The 20161-nt window shown below is 47.5% G+C and overlaps 1 protein-coding gene across 1 annotated transcript in view; it reads left to right on the top strand.

The window, feature by feature from the left end:
- Nucleotides 1–20161, top strand: part of LOC109875400 (uncharacterized) — a 58475-nt gene that overhangs the window by 30738 nt on the left and 7576 nt on the right. The window contains exons 38-59 of the mRNA XM_031810357.1: nucleotides 282–484; nucleotides 2175–2423; nucleotides 2713–2942; nucleotides 3247–3411; nucleotides 3606–3695; nucleotides 6722–7072; nucleotides 8476–8826; nucleotides 9549–9914; nucleotides 10192–10323; nucleotides 10477–10629; nucleotides 11256–11372; nucleotides 11635–11808; nucleotides 12156–12360; nucleotides 12574–12728; nucleotides 12824–12936; nucleotides 13014–13095; nucleotides 17906–18043; nucleotides 18523–18685; nucleotides 18904–19019; nucleotides 19390–19536; nucleotides 19633–19746; nucleotides 20010–20135. Of these exons, the coding sequence (XP_031666217.1) occupies nucleotides 282–484; nucleotides 2175–2423; nucleotides 2713–2942; nucleotides 3247–3411; nucleotides 3606–3695; nucleotides 6722–7072; nucleotides 8476–8826; nucleotides 9549–9914; nucleotides 10192–10323; nucleotides 10477–10629; nucleotides 11256–11372; nucleotides 11635–11808; nucleotides 12156–12360; nucleotides 12574–12728; nucleotides 12824–12936; nucleotides 13014–13095; nucleotides 17906–18043; nucleotides 18523–18685; nucleotides 18904–19019; nucleotides 19390–19536; nucleotides 19633–19746; nucleotides 20010–20135 (3940 nt within the window). The remainder of the gene's footprint in view (nucleotides 1–281; nucleotides 485–2174; nucleotides 2424–2712; nucleotides 2943–3246; nucleotides 3412–3605; nucleotides 3696–6721; nucleotides 7073–8475; nucleotides 8827–9548; nucleotides 9915–10191; nucleotides 10324–10476; nucleotides 10630–11255; nucleotides 11373–11634; nucleotides 11809–12155; nucleotides 12361–12573; nucleotides 12729–12823; nucleotides 12937–13013; nucleotides 13096–17905; nucleotides 18044–18522; nucleotides 18686–18903; nucleotides 19020–19389; nucleotides 19537–19632; nucleotides 19747–20009; nucleotides 20136–20161) is intronic.

Raw genomic sequence — 20161 nt, 5'->3', positions numbered from 1 at the left:
ACTGCAGGTAACATCGGAGCTTGTGCTTCTAGCTCGGACAGTGACGTAATATCTAACAATATATACCCAATACACACAAATGTAAGTATAGGAATGGAATTAAGAATATATAAATACTAGTCTATCAAGTAGCTACATACAGTGTGTACTTAGGACAGGTCTGTCTGTCTTAGCCACAGTTTTGTTGTATCCCTCCCCATGTGTTCTCACTCTGTATCCTAATTGTAATCGTTCATAGTACCTCCATACCTTCTCATCTCTCCCTGTCTATCTCCTTCCAGACTCTCCATGCATGGTGCCTATGACCAGGGAGGGGAGGTCCTGCAGGCCCAGGTGTCTGGCTCATTGGAGCACTCCCCTGGTTCCCCGTGGCTCCGGATGGCTGTCAACGGCGGCCTGAGGCACTCCTTACCCAGCCTCACTGCTCTGCCTCCTGCCCTGAGTCTGGAAGGAGCCCTGGGGCAGTCAGACTGGCTCACTGAAGGTATGGATCTATTTGACATAAGAAGTGATTGAGACTCATTCATCTGGTCTTGTCTCGAGAAGTGCCATAGCGAACCCAGGTTTGTGTATTTTCCATGTTAATGCTGTATAAATGGTGAAACACACACACACGCACGCACGCACGCACGCACACGCACCTTCTCACCTATGTGAGAATGCTGTTCATCGACTACAGCTCAGCATTTAACACCATAGTATAGTACCCTCCAAACTCGTCATCAAGCTCGACCCCGCCCTGTGCAACTGGGTACTGGACTTCCTGACGGGCCGCCCCCAGGTGGTGAGGGTAGGTAACAACATCTCCACCCCGCTGATCTTCATCACTGGGGCCCCACAAGGGTGCGTTCTGAGCCCTCTCCTGTACTCCCTGTTCACCCACGACTGCGTGGCCACGCACGCCTCCAACTCAATCATCAAGTTTGCGGACGACACAACAGTGGTAGGCTTGATATTCAACAACGACGAGACGGCCTACAGGGAGGAGGTGAGGGCCCTCGGAGTGTGTTGTCAGGAAAATAACCTCACACTCAACGTCAACAAAACTAAGGAGATGATTGTGGACTTCAGGAAACACCCCCCTATCCACATCGATGGAACAGTAGTGGAGAGGGTAGTAAGTTAAGTTCCTCTGCGTACACATCACAGACAAACTGAATTGGTCCACCCACACAGACAGCATCGTGAAGAAGGCGCAGCAGCGCCTCTTCAACCTCAGGAGGCTGAAGAAATTCGGCTTGTCACCAAAAGCACTCACAAACTTCTACAGATGGACAATCGAGAGCATCCTGTCGGGCTGTATCACCGCCTGGTACGGCAACTGCTCCGCCCACAACCGTAAGGCTCTCCAGAGGGTAGTGAGGTCTGCACAATGCATCACCGGGGGCAAACTACCTGCCCTCCAGGACACCTACACCACCCGATGTCACAGGAAGGCCATAAAGATCATCAAGGACAACAACCACCCGAGCCACTGCCTGTTCACCCCGCTATCGTCCAGAAGGCGAGGTCAGTACAGGTGCATCAAAGCTGGGACCGAGAGACTGAAAAACAGCTTCTATCTCAAGGCCATCAGACTGTTAAACAGCCACCACTAACATTGAGTGGCTGCTGCCAACACACTGACTCAACTCCAGCCACTTTAATAATGGGAATTGATGGGAATTGATGTAAAATATATCACTAGCCACTTTAAACAATGCTACTTAATATAATGTTTACATACCCTACATTATTTATCTCATATGTATACGTATATACTGTACTCTATCATCTACTGCATCTTTATGTAATACATGTATCACTAGCCACTTTAAACTATGCCACTTTGTTTACATACTCATCTCATATGTATATACTGTACCCGATATCATCTACTGCATCTTGCCTATGCCGCTCTGTACCATCACTCATTCATATATCTTTATGTACATATTCTTTATCCCTTTACACTTATGTGTATAAGGTTGTAGTTTTGGAATTGTTAGCTAGATTACCCGTTGGTTATTACTGCATTGTCGGAACTAGAAGCACAAGCATTTCGCTACACTTGCATTAACATCTGCTAACCATGTGTATGTGACAAATAAAATTTGATTGGATTTGATTGATTTGACACACACACACACACAAATGTGTTATTCAGTACTATGAAGTGTACATGTGTGTTGCAGGGCAGCTGAGAGTGACAGTGAGTAAGGCTGTGTACAGTGTGGAGCTGAGTCATCAACAGGACCAAGGAGACACCTGGGAGGAAGAGGATGGCATGCTGGGGAAAGAGCCTGACGCGGCCAGTGATTGGTTGTGCGCTCGGGCAGGGGAGGAGTCTCTGTGTGTGAATGTGAGCCGCCGATTGGGCAGTCAGGCGAGGGGTGGAGTCAACGCCCAGCTCTCTCACTCCTCCCGCTGGCTCCACACTGCAGGTGACCCCCTCCATCTGTCACATTCTATAGTTACATTGAGTCTCTACTCCCCCATTTCCTCTTCCCTCTCCTCAGATGTCCTCCTTCTATGCTCCTTTCTCCTCCACACTTTCTGTCTCCTTAGATATCCTCAATTAATATGATAATATGAAACCGTAATCTGTTGTAAAAAATAATGTGTCACATGCCCTGTTTATCATAAGTCTTACATACCCTTTCAAGAATTGGTAAATTACAGAAATCCGCACACACATACATTGTGTACCATTGTCTGTCACCAATGTTTTAGGTATACCAGGTAACAGCAGTGCCCAGGTGAGCTGGACCCAGGAGGAGGGCAGGCTCTCGGTGCTGGCAGAACTACAGACCGGAGCTCATGGCCTGAAGGCTGAGTTTGAGAGGGCCAGGACTGGCGGGGCCTCCCCACGATGGGAGCTCCAAACCAGGGTACAGCACCAAAGCAAGGCCCTGGTCCAAAGAGGCCTGCCTAGCTCCATCCAGGCTACAGGGCACTATCAGGTGCAGCTTCATCCTCTTCTTCCTCATCCTTCCTCTTCTTTCTCGCTACTCTATTGTTGTTAAGAATGCTGCGTTGAACTTGATTTTGGACATACTCCTGGAGATGACCTATCAAGATATCGAAGAAGATGTATCAACGATGCTCAAAGCTAAGGCTTTTATAAATATAAGAATAGAAATTCATTTGATTGTCAGGTGTCAAGCCATGAAAGACATTCATAATTCAGTCTTTACTTCTATGTATTGCAGTATTTTCAGTTTAATATTTACTGAGCAAAATTATTTTCATGACCTCTGACTGTAGGAGGAGACAGAGCATTTGAGTGCAGGGCTGGCCATAGCAGTTGACGAACAGAAGAAGGTGGACGTCCTAGTGGAAGCCGGCAAGGGGAACACCGCCGCCAACCTGACTGTGTCTCTATTGCACCACCTGAGGCAACTCAAAGGAATGATACCTACATCATTGCAGGTGACTAACACATTTGTACATTGGAAAATCGCTCAAAAACACATTTACAACAAGACTCTGATATCACAGTTGTTTTCACTCCAAAGAAGAATAGGAACCGTGTGCCATACTGTCTGTGTTAAATTCCTCCATCTTCTCCCACTGCTCCCCCTTTAATAAACAAACTGTGTCGACGGGGGTCTCTGTTTTCACAGATGAGCTGCACGGGGTATGCCACCAACGGTGCTGCTAATGACCGCCTCTCGGCCCAGTGCTCCGGAAGCGTCGCCGGTCGACCTGTGGAGGTACGCGCCTTTCGCACCGAGAGACCACACAGCAGCAGGCTCTGCTACGGCCTAGCGTTAGCCTACCCTAGCATCACCGCACAGGCCAAAGTCTGCTACAGCCCCATGGGTCAGGCTGAGCTCAGGGCTAACCTCACCCACTCCTCCCGGCTACTGCAGCTCTCCCTGGGGCTACCCTCCCACTCTAGCCTCAGGCTTCTGCTCCGGCCTGGGCCTAAGCGATGGGGCCTGGGGTTCGGGTCGGTGGTTGGCCCCTGGAGGGTGGACCTTAGTGGGGGGCTGAGGCAGGAGGCGGCAGGGCTCTATGCATGGCACGGCCTGGTTGAGTATGGGACTCCTCATGTCACACACAAGGCCGAGGTTAGAGGTCGTGTTCGGGCAGAGCGGTGGTGTTACCTCTGGGTGGAAGTGAGCGGGGTGTGTGACTCGGTCAGATCCAGCCTGGTGGTGTCGACACAGTGCGGGGGAGAGGTGCGGGTGGCCTGGGTGCGGATCACTGAAGGGGAAGGGGCACTAGCACCAAGCAGGACATCTATGACCATAATAGGAAGCGCTGTGAAAGACGGCCTCAGGGGTACTGTGGATCTTGAAAACAATCAGGATTCTCTCCACTGCCTGTTATCCTTGCTACTGAGAGAAAGCCAGGCTGAGCTGGGCTGGACCCTCCACCACCAATGGGCCACTCTCTCCGCCTCCTCCATCCCAGAAAGTGTTGACCTGCACGGGTCAGCCCAGCTCCGACGCGCCTCCCTCTCCGGGAACGCCCGGGTTTCCTTGGACGCCCACTCGGCCAACCTGGACGTCACGGCAACTTGGGAGCCCCTCGGCCAATCCCCAAACGCCGCCCTCAGGGCCGTCCTCCAACATGACCTTGCCACCCTAAAGCATGCTGGGATACCAGAGGACGCCACCCTGAGCGTGTTTGCGGGGCCCACTCAGGCACAGGTGGAGCTGGAGAGTGATACGTGTTCCATGCTGACCCACGGGACTAGTCTACATAGAGGGGAAGACAGAAGGACATGGACCCTGGTTGTCCATCAGCGCTGTAACCTACTTAAGGTAGAGACATAGAAATATAATTACTAGAACGGGCATACCCATTCTAATCAATGTCATTCTATTTCTATGAGTAGAGCGGTGGAAACATGGCGGGAACAGGAAATCAATCAATCAAATTGATTTTTACAAGTGACCTCAAACATGTTTCCCAGCAACAGAAAGCAGGAAGTGAGGAATCTTCACCAGAAAGATGAGCCTCCGCATTCCTTTACAGCATGGCATATCGCTGACACATGGGGTAATGCTGTCTCACATTTAGAACCCAGGTCCAATCAAATCAAATCACATTTTATTTGTCACATGCGCCCGAATACAGCAGGTGTAGGTAGACCATACTGTGAAATGCTTACTTACAAGCACTTAACCAACAATGCAGTTCAAGAAATAGTTAAGAAAATACTTACTAAATAAACTAAAGTAAAAACCTAATCAAAAGTAACACAATAAGATAAAAATAAAGAGGCTATATACAGGTGTGGGTTGTTGTTGATGATGTGTCAGCTCATATGTATCTTTTATAATTATTTTATTTCAGCACAAAAACTCACACAAAATTAGACAGCCTGTATGCTATTGCAAATTTGACTGTCTTATTTGAAAGGCTGGTAATGGCTCACATCAACACCATTATCCCAGAAACCCAAGACCCACTCCAATTGCATACCGCCCCAACAGATCCACAGATGATGCAATCTCTATTGCACTCCACACTGCCCTTTCCCACCTGGACAAAAGGAACACCTACGTGAGAATGCTATTCATTGACTACAGCTCAGTGTTCAACACCATAGTACCCTCAAAGCTGGTTGAGTATGGGACTCCTAAGCTAAGGATCCTGGGACTAAACACCTCCCTCTGCAATTGGATCCTGGACTTCCTGACGGGCCGCCCCCAGGTGGTGAGGATAGGTAGCAACACATCTGCCACGCTCATCCTCAACACTGGAGCCCCCTAGGGGTGTGTGCTCAGTCCCCTCCTGTACTCCCTGTTCACCCACGACTGCATGGCCAGGCACAACTCCAACACCATCATTAAGTTTGCAGACGACACAACAGTGGTAGGCCTGATCACCGACAACGACGAGACAGCCTATAGGGAGGAGGTCAGAGACCTTGCCGGGTGGTGCCAGAATAACAACCTATCCCTCAACGTAACCAAGACTAAGGAGATGATTGTGGACTGCAGGAAAAGGAGCACCGAGCATGCCCCATTCTCATCGGCATGGCTGTAGTGGAGCAGGTTGAGAGCTTCAAGTTCCTTGGTGTCCACATCACCAACAAACTAGAATGGTCCAAACACACCAAGACAGTCGTGAAGAGGGCACGACAAAGCCTATTTCCCCTCAGGAAACTAAAAAGATTTGGCATGGGTCCTCAGATCCTCTAAAGGTTCTACAGCTGCAACATCAAGAGCATCCTGCCTGACTGGTTACATCACTGCCTGGTACGGCAATTGCTCGGCCTCCGACCACAAGGCACTACAGAGGGTAGTGCGTACGGCCCAGTACATCACTGGGGCCAAGCTTCCTGCCATCCAGGACCTCTACACCAGGCGGTGTCAGAGGAAGGCACTAAAAATGGTCAAACACCCTAGCCACCCCAGTCATAGACTGTTCTCTCTACTACCGCATGGCAAGCGGTACCAGAGTGCCAAGTCTTTCAAGTTTTTACCCCCAAGCCCTAAAACTCCTGAACAGGTAATCAAATGGCTACCCGCACTGCTGTTGTAGCCTCACTACTGTATCTAGCCTCGCTACTGTTATTTTTCACAGTCTTTTTACTGTTGTTTTTATTTCTTTACTTACCTACTGTTCACCTAATACTTTTTTTGCACTATTGGTTAGAGCCTGTAAGTAAGCATTTCACTGTAAGGTCTACACCTGTTCTATTCGGCACACGTGACAAATAAACTTTGATTTGATTTGATATATTGGTTGTTGTTGCTGACTTTTGGTTTCCCCTCCACAGACTCTCCTCCCTCCATACTTCTCAGTGAACGGCTCCTTGGTCCGCTCCGGCTGCACCACGCGCCTGGACACACACCTCCACACCGGGGGAGAGGAGAGGGGGGCCGCCAGCCTGGCCTTATCCTCCTGCCTCCCCCAGCTCAGCCTCAGGAGCTCCATCCGTCACTCCCTGGCGGGGCTCCATGCCCTGGGCCTCCCCCCTCGCAGTGCCCTGGTCCTGGGTATCTCGACTGGTGAACGCCCTGGGGTAGGGGTGGAGCTGGAGCTGGGGCAGTGCCGGATCAGGGCTGATTTGGGGGAGAATAAGGCTAACTGGGTCATCAATGTGACCCACTACTGCCCAGAACTACAGGTAAAGAACACACTGGCCAGCGGAGAGCAAAAAAAGATCACATTCCGCCCACCGATCAGTGGAATCTGATGTGTTAGTGCTGGGCTAAGTTCCATTGTGAGTGCCTGCATGTTTCTGCCTTGGCCAGCTTTTGGGGAAATGGGAAACCTAGTCAGTTGCACAACGGAATGCATTCATCCAAAATGTGTCTTCTGCATTTAACCCAACCCCTCTGAATCAGATAGGTGCGGGGGGCTGCCTTAATCAACATCATCAGCACACGCCAGGAGCAGTTGATATTGGGGGTTAACTACAGTGCTCAAGAACAGAACAGCGGATTTCTTCCACTTTGCCGGCTCTGGTATTTGAACCAGCAACCGTTCGTTTACTGGCTCGACGTTCTTAACCACTCAGCTACCTACTGCAGAGTTGGGTTCAATTCCATTTGAATTCCAGTCAATTCAGTAAGTAAACCACATTCCAATTCCACATTTCCCCAATTGAAAAGCATTCAAGAGAATTGGAATTGGAATTTCAGTGCGCTTCCGGAATTGACTGGAATTTCAATGGAATTGACGCCAACCCTGCTGCATCAACAAAGTCTTTCGCTCTGTCTACCGCAAATATTACGGTTTCAACCACGCCCTACAATAACGTTGACTAAGCTCTTAATCACCACTATGGTACAGCCTGATATCTGAGTTATGACTACTTTGATTGTGCTAGCTGGAACCCCAGCTAAGAGACAGGTTTTGATGATAATAGGGGGTTGCCTATATATTATCAACACGCCCGTCTCCTTTGAAGAACTTCAGAAGGAGTCTTCATCAAAGGCAAACCTCGGGGCTGATTTTTAACTGGGTGTCGCTGTGATAGAACACCAAGGGCGCACCCCAAATGGCACCCTAACAGGGTCAAAAGTTGCGCACTATAGAGGGAATACTGGTTAACAATAGTGTCCTGAATAGGTTGTCATTTGGGACGTAGCCCATAGGATGGTTTGCGAGACCATATGTGTTCTGTCTGGATCAGTGCCCCGTGGTGTTTGTACTAGCAGCGGGAGCTCCTTGTCTCTAATTGTGAGCAGTGTGTGTATGTGTGCGTGCGTGTGTGTGTGTGTGTGTGTGTGGGTGTGTGGGTGTGTGTGTGTGTGATTGACAGAGCTTTGTGGATGCAGCTGGACAGAGGGCTTCGCTTTGTTTACCATCGAGGGATGGGGAGAGGGGGAGAGTAGAGAGGGGGAGAGAAAGGATGAGTGAAAGTGAAGGGAGAGGGGGAGTGAAAGTGAAGATAGAGGGGGAGTGAGAGTGAAGATAGAGGGGGAGTGAGAGAGGAAGTGAGAGTGAAAATAGTGCACGTGCACATGCCTGTGTGTATACATGCACATGAGCCACGCATGCCCATGCATGTACATTTCTCCACAGAGCACAGGACTCCCTGCATCCCTGGTCTTCCAGGGCCTCCTCTCGTTGGTCCCTTGCCAGCTGGCCGTTCACTGTACTCTAAAGATGGACAACCGTGATCTTAATCTGGAGCTGGGCCAGTCCTGCAGTCCGGCAGCACACCTCTCTGGCTCCCTGACACACTCCTTCCCTGGGCTCCGGACCAGGGGCCTCCCCCTGAAGACCAGCATAGAGGCTTGGGCCCCTGAGGGCCCCGGACAGACTGGGGCCCTGTTGATTAAAGCTGGCTCGTGTCATATCAGAGCTAATGGAGACATGGGGTCTAATGGACGGACACAGTGGGCTACGGAGTCAGATTGTCCGTTGCTACAGGTAGGCTATCCTCTTTTTTTCAACTATTGAAATGCAACACGTTATACAGAGATTATCCTCATTGCAGGCCTATGACTTCAACAGTGAAACCCGAGAGACTGAAAAACAGCTTCTATCTCAAGGCCGTCAGACTGCTAAACGGCAGTCACTAACTCAGAGAGGCTGAGGATGCTCCCTACATAGGGACTATCGCTGGCCACTTTAATAAATGGATCTCTAGTCACTTTAAACAATGCCACTTTAAGAAGGTTAACATATCTTACATTACTCAAATCATATGTATACACTGTACCTTATACCATCTATTTCACCTTGCTTATATATATATTTATATGTACATATTCTTATTCCATCCCTTTAGATTTGTGTGCATTAGGTAGTTGTTGGGGAATTGTTAGATTACTTGTTAGATATTACTGCACTGTTGGAACTAGAAGCACAAGCAATTCGCTACACACGCACTAGCATCTGCCAACCATATGTATGTGACCAATAAAATTTGATTTGATTTAATGTGGAAAGTTTCTAGTCTTCATATCCAACTTACCTAACTAGCCTAATCTAGTTAGCCCGGTCCCATATCTGTTTGTGCTGCACAGCCAACACCTACAAACCGATCTGGGACAGCAAGTAAGTCACACTCATACTGAATATCCATGCCTGAAGAAAGCCATGCAGTTAAATCACAAAATCACACTCCTATCCACCTTTTATTTCCCCAGGGTCTTGACCTCCCCTCCCAGGTCCACCTGAATGGCTCTGTGGGAACAGATGACCACAACATCTGGGTGGCCATTTTGGATGCCAGTGTGGAGGGGCAACAGAGGGGTTCCCTGAGGTTGACTGCAGGGGCCAGGTCTGGGCTGAGGCTAGAGGGACACCTCATTCACAACCTCACGGCCCTTGAGGGGATACCGGGCCAGAGTAGGATAGTGGTGACCGGTAGTGGTAGGGCAGACTCACAGGGCTACGATACAGAGGTGGAGCTACAGCTGGGGGAATGTGCTGTGAGAGGCTCAGCGATAGTGATGACAAGGGACAACCTGAAGGGGGCAGTGGTGTACCACAACAACTGCACTGCACTACAGGTACCGGCACATTTTGATGAAAGTATTCTATTCTATTCCACTAACAACACCTTTGACACTGTCTCGCACTGGGTACTGATTTCCCCTAAGCACAGAATTAGGATCAGCTTCCCGTCCCTAACCTGAACTATTTGGGTGAAAAGTGCGAAACTGAACTTAGATCAGATCTTAGGTGCAACTTAATCATACACTGCTATGTTAATAACTACTAACTCTTCATCCATTTTCAACCAATGTTTTTGCCGGTCTATAATGTTATATACCAAATATTTTATAGGAATGGGGTAGTCCAGTTAAGATGAAAGTTTCTTGGTCCTTGGTCATCACCCAGACACTCCTAGACACCCATGTCTCCATGGCGATGGATGAAAAGAAACTACAGGCTTTGATGGCACTGAAAACAACAAAGGTAGGCTACTGTTTTTTCCATACATTTCATAATTACAAACATTTCAGTGTTTCGAACGGCCTCTTCCGAACAATGCATGTTCATTGACTGATAAAAATAGAGATGAATGAATACATTTCAAGTACTGTGTCTACCTCTGTTTGTGTCTGCCAGGGTTGGCAGGAAGCATCAGCCCATCTCAACCACTCTGTGCCCCTGCTAGAAAGGGTGGGTCTCCCCGCCAATTCTGCCATGACGACCCGCTCAGAGAGCCATGGCAACGGCTCTTACCACTGGCTCCTCCACTGCATCGTGGGAGGCCAACAGGTAACCTGATTAACAGCAGCTGTTTAGAGAGGAAACCACAGAATTAAATATAACACTTATTTAGGGCCCTGTGCTTTGCGCAATCATGTGACATATCAATATTTTATCCTGTATTTGAAGCCTTATCCAAAAATGTGAATTTCACAAAAAAAATATAGAAATTGTCTGAGGATGGTACTGGACCAAAAGGGAACAGTTAAATGAAAAAGCTTGAAATAAAGGTTCAAATCCAGGCATGGCACATCACTGCGCATAACGCAGGGCCCTAAGTATGATATTGTATCTCTACGGAGAAAACTGCCCTGTTGTATACTAGGGGGTGAGCGGGGTGCATCCCAATAGTCTAAAGTTGCTTCCTTTCCTAGACTCCTCTCCTTAATCTGCACTGGTCTGTAAACACATTGCATCTTCTTTTTTTTATACCACAGCGTGCATCAGGGAAAGAATGCAAAATAAGCAATTTTACACTATTGAGATGTACCCTAAGATGTGTCCTTCTTTGCAGTCATCATGAATGTAATAGTGAATGCAATATCATGATTATCCACCATATTCATTTTATCCAATTTCACGTGTCTTTGGTATGTGTATATGTCCGTATTTATGATAAACACTTTTATTTTTAGTTCATTGAGGAGATGACCGTAGAGAGGAGTCAAGGGATGGTGAGGGTGAAGGGCATTGTCAATCACACTATGGAACTTCTGAAGGACTGGGGACTGCCAGAGAACAACAGTATGCAGGTTAGAGACGTCAGACTGCTGATCCAAGCCAAACCAACCTGAGTCGAGCTGTACTGGGTTGACCATAGTTGCTGGAACCAGGCTGGAAAGGACAATGTGGAAAAAAAAACAATATCCAAGCCAGCACAGTACGGTTCAGGTTGGCATGATAATGTGAAAAGCGGATTTAGAGGTGTAGATTCCTTGGCTTATATAGCGATCTGTTTTTCTACTGTATCTTATGAGATAAGTATTCAGTATGATGCCTTTGCTGTGCCTCCAGCTAGAGCTTGGTTCTGGGCAGGTGAGGAACCTGACCATTCAGTCCCAATTTGGAGCTCAGCTAGCAGGACTGGGGCTTCAGCTGAAGGACAGTCCATTGGCTACTGAACTGAGAGGCAACCTGTGGCACAGTTGGCTTTGGCTTCAAGAGAGAGGTTTTCCACAGACGTCAGAGGTAAAGAAATATGCCCAGTCTGAATATCTTTGGCGATATCTTCAGTGAATTGAGTGAGTTTGGCTGTGTGGGTGTTCCTGCAGTACATTTCAATTATCTTCTGCTTTACTGATGAGGGGTGAGTTTCCCGAAAACAAACAATGAACTTCATGCTGAATGATTTTCGGGAATCTTGGCCCTGAAAACAAGTGCAGATGAAGGAAAGAAGACAAGGACCCTTGGTCTGATGATCTGTCCTTGGTGTAATCCAACCCGCTTTCTCTTGCTCCCCACCCCACCGTCTTTCCTCCCCTTCCCTCTGCCCTTTTCCTCTCCTCCTCCTCCTCCTCCTCCTCCCTCTCTCCCAGGCCCTATGCTCCACACACAGGGTGCTGTCTCAGCTGAGGTCCAGGGCTCACCTCTCCGTGGATGGTCACAGGCTGCTGGGCTCTGGCCTGAACATCAGTTTAGCCGATGGACATCTAGCCATGCTGCTCTCTCTGACCCCTCCCTCATCACCGCGTACAGACTTGCCATATAGTCTGGACACCGCCCTGACCGCCCAATTCACAGGTTAGCACACTAACCCAGCTAACGTCACGGAATGACAGAAAGTGGCCCTATTTGTAACGTGCGCTATCGGTCAAATGTGTCCTATGTATAACGTTCTGTCTTAACCAATCTGTGACATGTCTGGAATCTCCTTGAAGTTCAGTATGCACACAGTTATGCCTTTTCTCCACTAGCCTACTTCTCCTTAGTGCCCTAATTCATTCCCCTCCATAGGGCCCATGAGGAGTGTGTCTGTGGACCTGCACTGTAAGGGGAGACGGGTGCGTGTTGTTGGGGATGTGAGGGGCTGGAGAACCTATGGAGGGTCCAGGGAGGCCAGAGCCACAATACAACACAGCTTACAGGGTCAGACCAGTCCTATTCTACAGGTAGGCTGGCTGACACACACACACACACAAAATGCTTCCTTAACAGACGTACTGGTAAGGTAGACTGACGTGTGTGTGTGTGTGTGTGTGTGTAGGTGGAGGCCTGGGGAAGACTGACTGACTCTCAGCTCAGGTGCTCTGTAGCTGTGAACCCTGAGCTCAGCTCCTCTGTGGCCCTCATTATTCAGGGCCATCATCTACCAGACAGGTATGATGACACACACACACACGGACACACAAACACAAAGCAACATGCGCTTGGTTGATGTTTGTGCTCGTGTCTAGTAAGGAGCTGATGGTGAAGGTGGTCCAGAATATCCCACAGTTGCTGCTCTATCTGCCCACTCAACTCAACGCCAGATCTCAGGTGTGTGGTACTGTGTGTGTGTGTGTGTGTGTGTTCTTTAATTCTCACACCTGCTGCTGCCATTTTCACCGCCGTCATGCTAGCTAGAGAGAGATTGCATTTAGACAGTTCTGTGGTGCAACTCCAGCTAAAATCGAAACATTTCTGTAAGGCATACGCTCAGAAATAAGGATTTGATCAAAGAGGAAACTGTAAAAGAGTTGGTTCTTTCGGAGTGTGTCTCGACTCCCCGCTGCACATTGTAGATGGTTGACATTTGTTTGCAAGGATGAGACCTCTTCATCAGAAACCATGTCATGTTGATTTCACCAGCGACCGCTTTAATGATTTAAAGTTTAGAGTTAAGGGGTCCTCAGCAGAAATCCTTTACTCAAGGAAGACACTTGTCCATTGAGATATCCTGCTGGCGCATCAGGAAATGGAATGGTAAGATTTTGCCATTTTTATCATTGTTAAGAATGTCTGATAAATGACTAAAATGTCAATGTAAAATTCTTAATAGTATTTGGCAATAATCCTCATTGAGTGTTGTTGATGGTAGGATGCTGTTGTAGACCTAATCTTCTTCTTTTGTTTTTTAAGATGAAAAGCACATATGTTGGATGCTACACTTGAAGTCCCAGAAATGACTGTTTGCCTATGACCTGACCCCCTTGTACGATCCATTTGTATGATCATCTGGACAGAGCAATTTGTATAGAGGTCCAGTTCAAATGCTTATCCTAAGCAATCCAACCCATTTGTTTAGCAGTTGCTCAAATGACACCTGTTGGCAGGCTATTGTTACTTGATGTGTTGTCTTTCTATACCTGTGTGAGTGCCTACTCTGAATGGATGGCCCTTTGACCCCAGCCCAGGCATCAGCAGGGCGATGGATGCTCTTACAACAGAGCAAGACTGGAATGATTCCACATACTGGTTGTACTAGGCAGTCTACTTTATTAATTAATAATTATATTTGGAGGGAAAAAACGGTGATTTGATGTGTACAAACACAGAAATAAGGGTTGAAATAATCTATATACAGTAGAACAACGTTAAAAACGTACAGTATTCACATGTATTTCTTTGCTCTTTCAAGCCTGCTTTGGCAAATGTCTGCCGGAGAGCCACAGCTACACCAGGCTGGACAAGTGTTGCAGACAGCTTGTTAGGACCCACATTAGGGTGCTAGCATAGCTAGGAGAGTACCGCTTGTACAGTCAAACCCCCTGTGAGCAGCGCGATTTATGTTGAATACACCGATGCATCAGGCTGTAAAATCCGTCATGGGAAACTGCGTATATTTTGAGTGTGGAAGTTGGCGTGGCGAAAATAGTGGGAGGATCAACACAAGTGTGTGTACGAAAAGCGAATCAGCTAATTGGGCAGATTTGTTGCCACTGAAGACCGTTTTGCGTGACTGACTGGGCTGCACGACAAGTCGATAAACCACACGGTGTGAATGACTCGTGCAGACCTGAGCTCCTTCCCACTGGGCAGGTGTATCACGGTGTCGCTGGCGGTAACATTATCTAACATGGCATCCAGAGCACTGCTGTTCTATGGAGGTGCCTGCCGACCTGAGGTGTTTCCCACTGGGCAACTTTATCACGGACTTGCCGTTGGTAACATTAGCTAACATGGCAACGAGAGCACTGGTGTTGCTTAGAGGTTCTTCCTACTGGGCAGCTTTATCACGGTGTCGCCGTTGGTAGATACAATGTATTCCCCCCACCCATTATTTTATTTCAAGTAGAATAGCAGTCTACACAGGAAATAAATAACATTGATAACCATCTAGATGTTACCTAGATACAGTCCACTCAATGGGGAGGGCATGAACAGACAACACCGAGGCACAGTGTCCTTCGCTCCCGCTTGCCAATGACTGATGTTCCGCAACGGGGTGGAAATGAGCTACCTAGTGTATCCAATATCAGGGTGACAGTCACCGTAAGCACACGCATACAAGCATCATTACTTTTAATTAAAACATTTTTTTTGTCTGTTTAGTTTTGTGAAAACGTACAATTATTTATAACAATGAAATACGACTGACTCATCCTCTGGCTTGAAAACAGAAGTGCAAACTAACTCTCGTGGTATGGTAGTTGCATAGCAAGAAACAAAAAACAAACCACTCAATCAAAACTGTCCAACCAATAACGGAGCGCTGATGTTAGACCCATCGCTGTTGATCAACCCACTTCTTTCGACACGCCCACTTTGAGACACACTCCAAGTATGCACTTATCCATACTTGTCAGAGGGGGCTGGTTGGGATAATTTTTCATTTTTCAAACACCTGAAACAGCTTTTTGCCGCAATCTAGACTCATAATCATTGTGCCTAATTTTATGTAAAAAATCGGTCTATTTTCTGCATAGGTTATCTAAGCATACCTCTTGACCTGTTAAATTGTCATTTTAAATAACGATGCACATTATTCTTTAAGAACTTTTATGCCTTAGGCATTTAGTACAACTGCCACAATGGTATATAGTATCATAACCCAAGAATTAAAGCCATTTTTGTATTTTCTAAAGTCTAGTAACCTTGCTGGCAGGCAAGCTGAGATAGTTAGACGAACTACTCTACATAAAGCAAAGTCAGATCAGACTCATTAGCTGAGATTGCACCAATTAGATGCTAGTAGGAATCTCACCTACCATATTTGGCGGTCCATTGAAGCTGGCCGGTTCTGCTCACACATCCTGCTGCTGCTTGTTGCTACTGCGTTTGCTTCTTTTGCTCCCACTACCAGCCAAGACTCCACCTGGTTCTGTTTTCCTGCTGGGGGATTTGTATAGCTTACCGTACTCACTGCTTGTAGGTCATTTTATGTATTGACGCTTTGCTTGGGCAGTGAGCTACCCCGAAGGAGCAGAGCCTATATTGCCCAGACTTGCATGATTAATTCTTTAATAAATGGTTCAACATATTCTACGTGGTGTCTCCTGTCTTAACTTGGCTTGGTAGTTGGTTATGAGGTTGCGATATTGGGAACCTAATAAAGCCGGCGAGATAAAGCCAAGTTCATAAAATTGCTAGGTGGCTAGTATTACAGAGAAACAACAAAACATTTTCATTGTATTTATTCATCATCAAGGAATCAATAGGCTACATAGCTCGATCAAAATACTGTACCTCCTGCGAGTCCTGCTCATCACCAGCAGATACAATTGAATCAAGTGCTGTGTGTGTCACTCGATACCTACTCTCTGATATTTTCTGCACGCACTACAGTATCTAGCGTCCTGCTTAGCAAACACTATGTATACAAAAGTATGTGGACACCCCTTCAAATTAGTGGATTCGGCTATTTCAGGCACACCCGTCGCTGACATAAAATCGAGCACTCAGCCATGCCATCTCCATAGACAAACATTAACAGTAGAATGGCATTACTGAAGAGCTTAGTGACTTTCAACATTGCAGCCTCATAGGATGCCACCTTTCCAACAAGTCAGTTGATTCATATTTCTGCCCTGCTAGAGCTGCCCAGGTCAACTGTAAGTGCTGTTATTGTGAAGTGGAAATGTCTAGGAGCAACAATGGCTCAGCCACGAAGTGGTAGGCCACACAAGCTCACAGAACGGGACCGCTGAGTGCTGAGTGCGCTAATCTGTCTTCGCTTGCAACACTCCCCACCGAGATCCAAACTGCCTCTGGAAACAATGTCAGCACAAGAACTGTTCGTTGGGAGCTTAATGAAATGGATTTCCATGGCCAAGCAGCCACACACAAGCCTAAGATCACTATGCGCAATGCCAAGCTTCGGCTGGAGTAGTGTAAAGCTCTCTGCCATTTGACTCTGGAGCAGTGGAAACGCATTCTCTGGAGTAAGGAATCACGCTTCACCATCTGGCAGTCTGACAGACAAATCTGGGTTTGGCGGATGCCAGGAGAACGCTACCTGCCCCAATGCATAGTGTTAACTGTAAAGTTTGGTGGATGATAAATAATGGTCTGGGTCTGTTTTTCATGGTTCGGGCTAGGCCCCTTCCAGCGAAGGGAAATCTTAACGCTACAGCATACAATGACAATCAAGACAATTCTGTGCTTTCAACTTTGTAGCAACAGTTTGGGGAAGGCCCTTTCCTGTTTCAGTATAAAAATGCCTCTGTGCATAAAGTGAAGTCCATACAGAAATGGTTTGTCGAGATCAGTGTGGAAGAACTTGACTGGCCTGCACAGAGCCCTGACCTCAACCCCATCGAACACCTTTGGTATGAATTGGAACGTCGACTGTGACCAAGGCCTAATCGCAAATCAGTACCCGACCTCACTAATGCTCTTGTGGCTGAATGGAAGCAAGTCCCCACAACAATGTTCCAGCATCTAGTGGAAAGCCTTCCCAGAAGAGAGGCTGTTATAGCAGCAAAGGGGGGACCAACTCCATATTAATGCCCATGATTTTGGAATGAGATGTACGACAAGCAGGTGTCCACATACTCTTGGTAATGTCGTGTATCTTTGCTCCTCAGTGCACTTTGGAAGGAACCACTTACTAGGGGGAATAGGGGGGTTAGGGTAAGGGTTTAGGGTAGAAAAGTCCCAAGTAATCTGGATTCCACTGTCCAAAACACTTGGGATGCTGCAAATGTTTAGTAACAATATGATACAGCACACGCTGGCTCGTGGGTGGGTTGGTCTGGGAGGAGGGGTGTGTGTGTGTGGCAAGGCGCTGCCTTTGGTGCGCAGCACGTTGGCCGTTCCTGCTGGGACTTGTAGCATAGCGTGTCGCGGGCGGCATGGAAGGCCCGCGGGGCCTTGTGTTTGACAAATGTGGCTTAGTCTAACAGAGTTACCCTGTTTCTGTGTTCAGTTGAATCAGTCAGGCTCCAGTGTCAGGGGGATGGTGGAGCTGCAGTCGGGCAAGAGGAAGCTGTGGGCTCTGGGGGAGCTGGCTGTCACTGAGGGCGGCTACCGTCAAGCCCTGGAGCTTAACCAAACCTACCCACAGGTAGGCAATCATTCACTCTACTAGCGGTCTCTTAGTTATGAGTTCACTCACTAAACACATTGGCCACTAAACACATTGGCCAAGTCCAAAAACAAACATATTCGGTGTTTTTAGGTGCTATATAGGTGTAAGCTTTTTTTTTAAAGTCTTTTGGAAGACTAGGTTCCTTCAGATATCTAGTTCCTTCAGATCCGCAAACAATGTAATTACACAGTGAAATATTTCAAAATGATACAGTTATGCATTCTGAATAAGCGTTCCTACCGTGCCACCATCACAGCTGTCGTACTAATACTTTGCAATGTACGTATTACCAGGGTCGAGGTCAGTTTTTATTTCAATTCAGTCAATTCAGGAGGTTAAACTGAAATTCAAATTTACCTCCGTGTAATTGGAACCTTAGACGAAATTGGATTCGGGATTTCAGTTTAATTCCTCAATTGATACGTTTTTGACCATGCGATTGGTTGTGTTGTTAGCTGAAGCCCCTGCCCAGGAACATTGCAGTGAGGATGTCGTACGAGGCAAGGAACTGGAGCCACCAGCTGCAGCATTGGGCCGTGTGGGGCAGTCAGGAGTTCAACATGGCAGGCCTCTACTCTGCCCCTCCAGGACTGCAGCAGGGAGACCGCACACTCAAAGGTACTACACACTATGGGCCAGTTTCCCAGACATGTATAACCAGCTTATAATGCCTTATAACCATGTTATAACAATACTTGACTAAATACCAGACATTTTGAGTCTGTTGGAATGTACATATAAATAATAACATCATGCCTCATTATAAGACATCATCTAGGCTCCTATATACTTATAAGAACTTAGAAAACATATCTGCACTGTTTCCTTGTCCTCAGTTCAGATTGCGTCTGTGCGTCACGGGTGCAGTCTGGATGTGGCGTTAGAGCGTTCCCTCCACGGTAGACTGGACAGTGTTGTGCTGGGCTGGAACAGACATGGAAGACAGGAGGAGGTGAGACTGGTTGCACTACCGAGCTATGAGCTGAGAGTCAACCATGTATTGGGATCGTTGGAATGAATCGATGTGTGAATGAATGAATAAATGACTGGACGAATGAGTGAGTGAGCGAATGAGTGAATGAGTATACTGTTTGATCCCCAGTAGGGTTTTTTTCAAGCTGCAGGAGAACCCTCCGACTGGGACTCTTGAAATAACAGGGCATTTTTGGAAAGCTTTGGGAATTCTGCAACCTTAATCCCCAGAGAGGATGCCCGAAGGAGACAATCACATCCTAAGTGCCTGTGTAGGATGATTGTAGTACTTTTGTTTTGTCTTTCTGGAATGTGCTACTGTGGACCTGATGGTGTCTGTGTTTGTTCAGGTTCGAGCTCTCTCCTTGTGGAGGGGTCAGGGGGAGAGTAGTGAGACAACATTGGAGCTGAGACAGCCATTCACCCTAACACTCTCCCAACTCTACCTCCACACGATCTCACGTGCCTCGGCCATGGAGCAAAGAAGCAACCATCAGGTACCGGCAAGATACACACGTGCACACACCACACACACGCATCAATTTAATTGATTTATGACGCGCGTGTGTGTGTCTCTCTCTTTGCGAGCTCAGACCCATGTCTCCTGGGACAGTGGCTCTCCTGTGAATGTTTCCCTCACCCTCAGCCAACAGTGGCTGGACAGCTTCAGCAGGGGGCAGGCCTGTGCCCGCTTCTCTCCCGCGCAGGTACAACCATAGACATACAATATCATGTCCTACTTAAGTCCGTGGGTACAAATTCCCACTCTAGTACCCATCTATTGTTGACGGTTCCCGCGGGATAATAAAGGTGAAACAGGGATGCATTTCCCAAAACGCTAAGATTGGTAGGCAGTGGACGAACAACAATCGACTTAAGAGGATCTTAATGCTACACCCAAGATGTGTCTCCTTTTTCGATCCTTTCCTCTGGAGCTCACCTGGAGTGTGTGCGCGTGTGTGACCTACAGGAAGTGGTCCCTTCCCTGGTGGCTGTTGAGGGATGTGTCTCAATGGCCAAGGAAGGGAACTCCTACTCCCAGAATGCTGAGCTGAAGTGGGGCGACAAGAGCCTCAGGCAAAGCATGAACTACCAGGTACTGAATTCAGGTCATTATTGTAA

Source organism: Oncorhynchus kisutch, linkage group LG30 (genome assembly GCF_002021735.2).
Source record: "Oncorhynchus kisutch isolate 150728-3 linkage group LG30, Okis_V2, whole genome shotgun sequence".
Taxonomy (NCBI): domain Eukaryota; kingdom Metazoa; phylum Chordata; class Actinopteri; order Salmoniformes; family Salmonidae; genus Oncorhynchus; species Oncorhynchus kisutch.
This window is presented reverse-complemented; position numbering and strand designations above follow the sequence as displayed.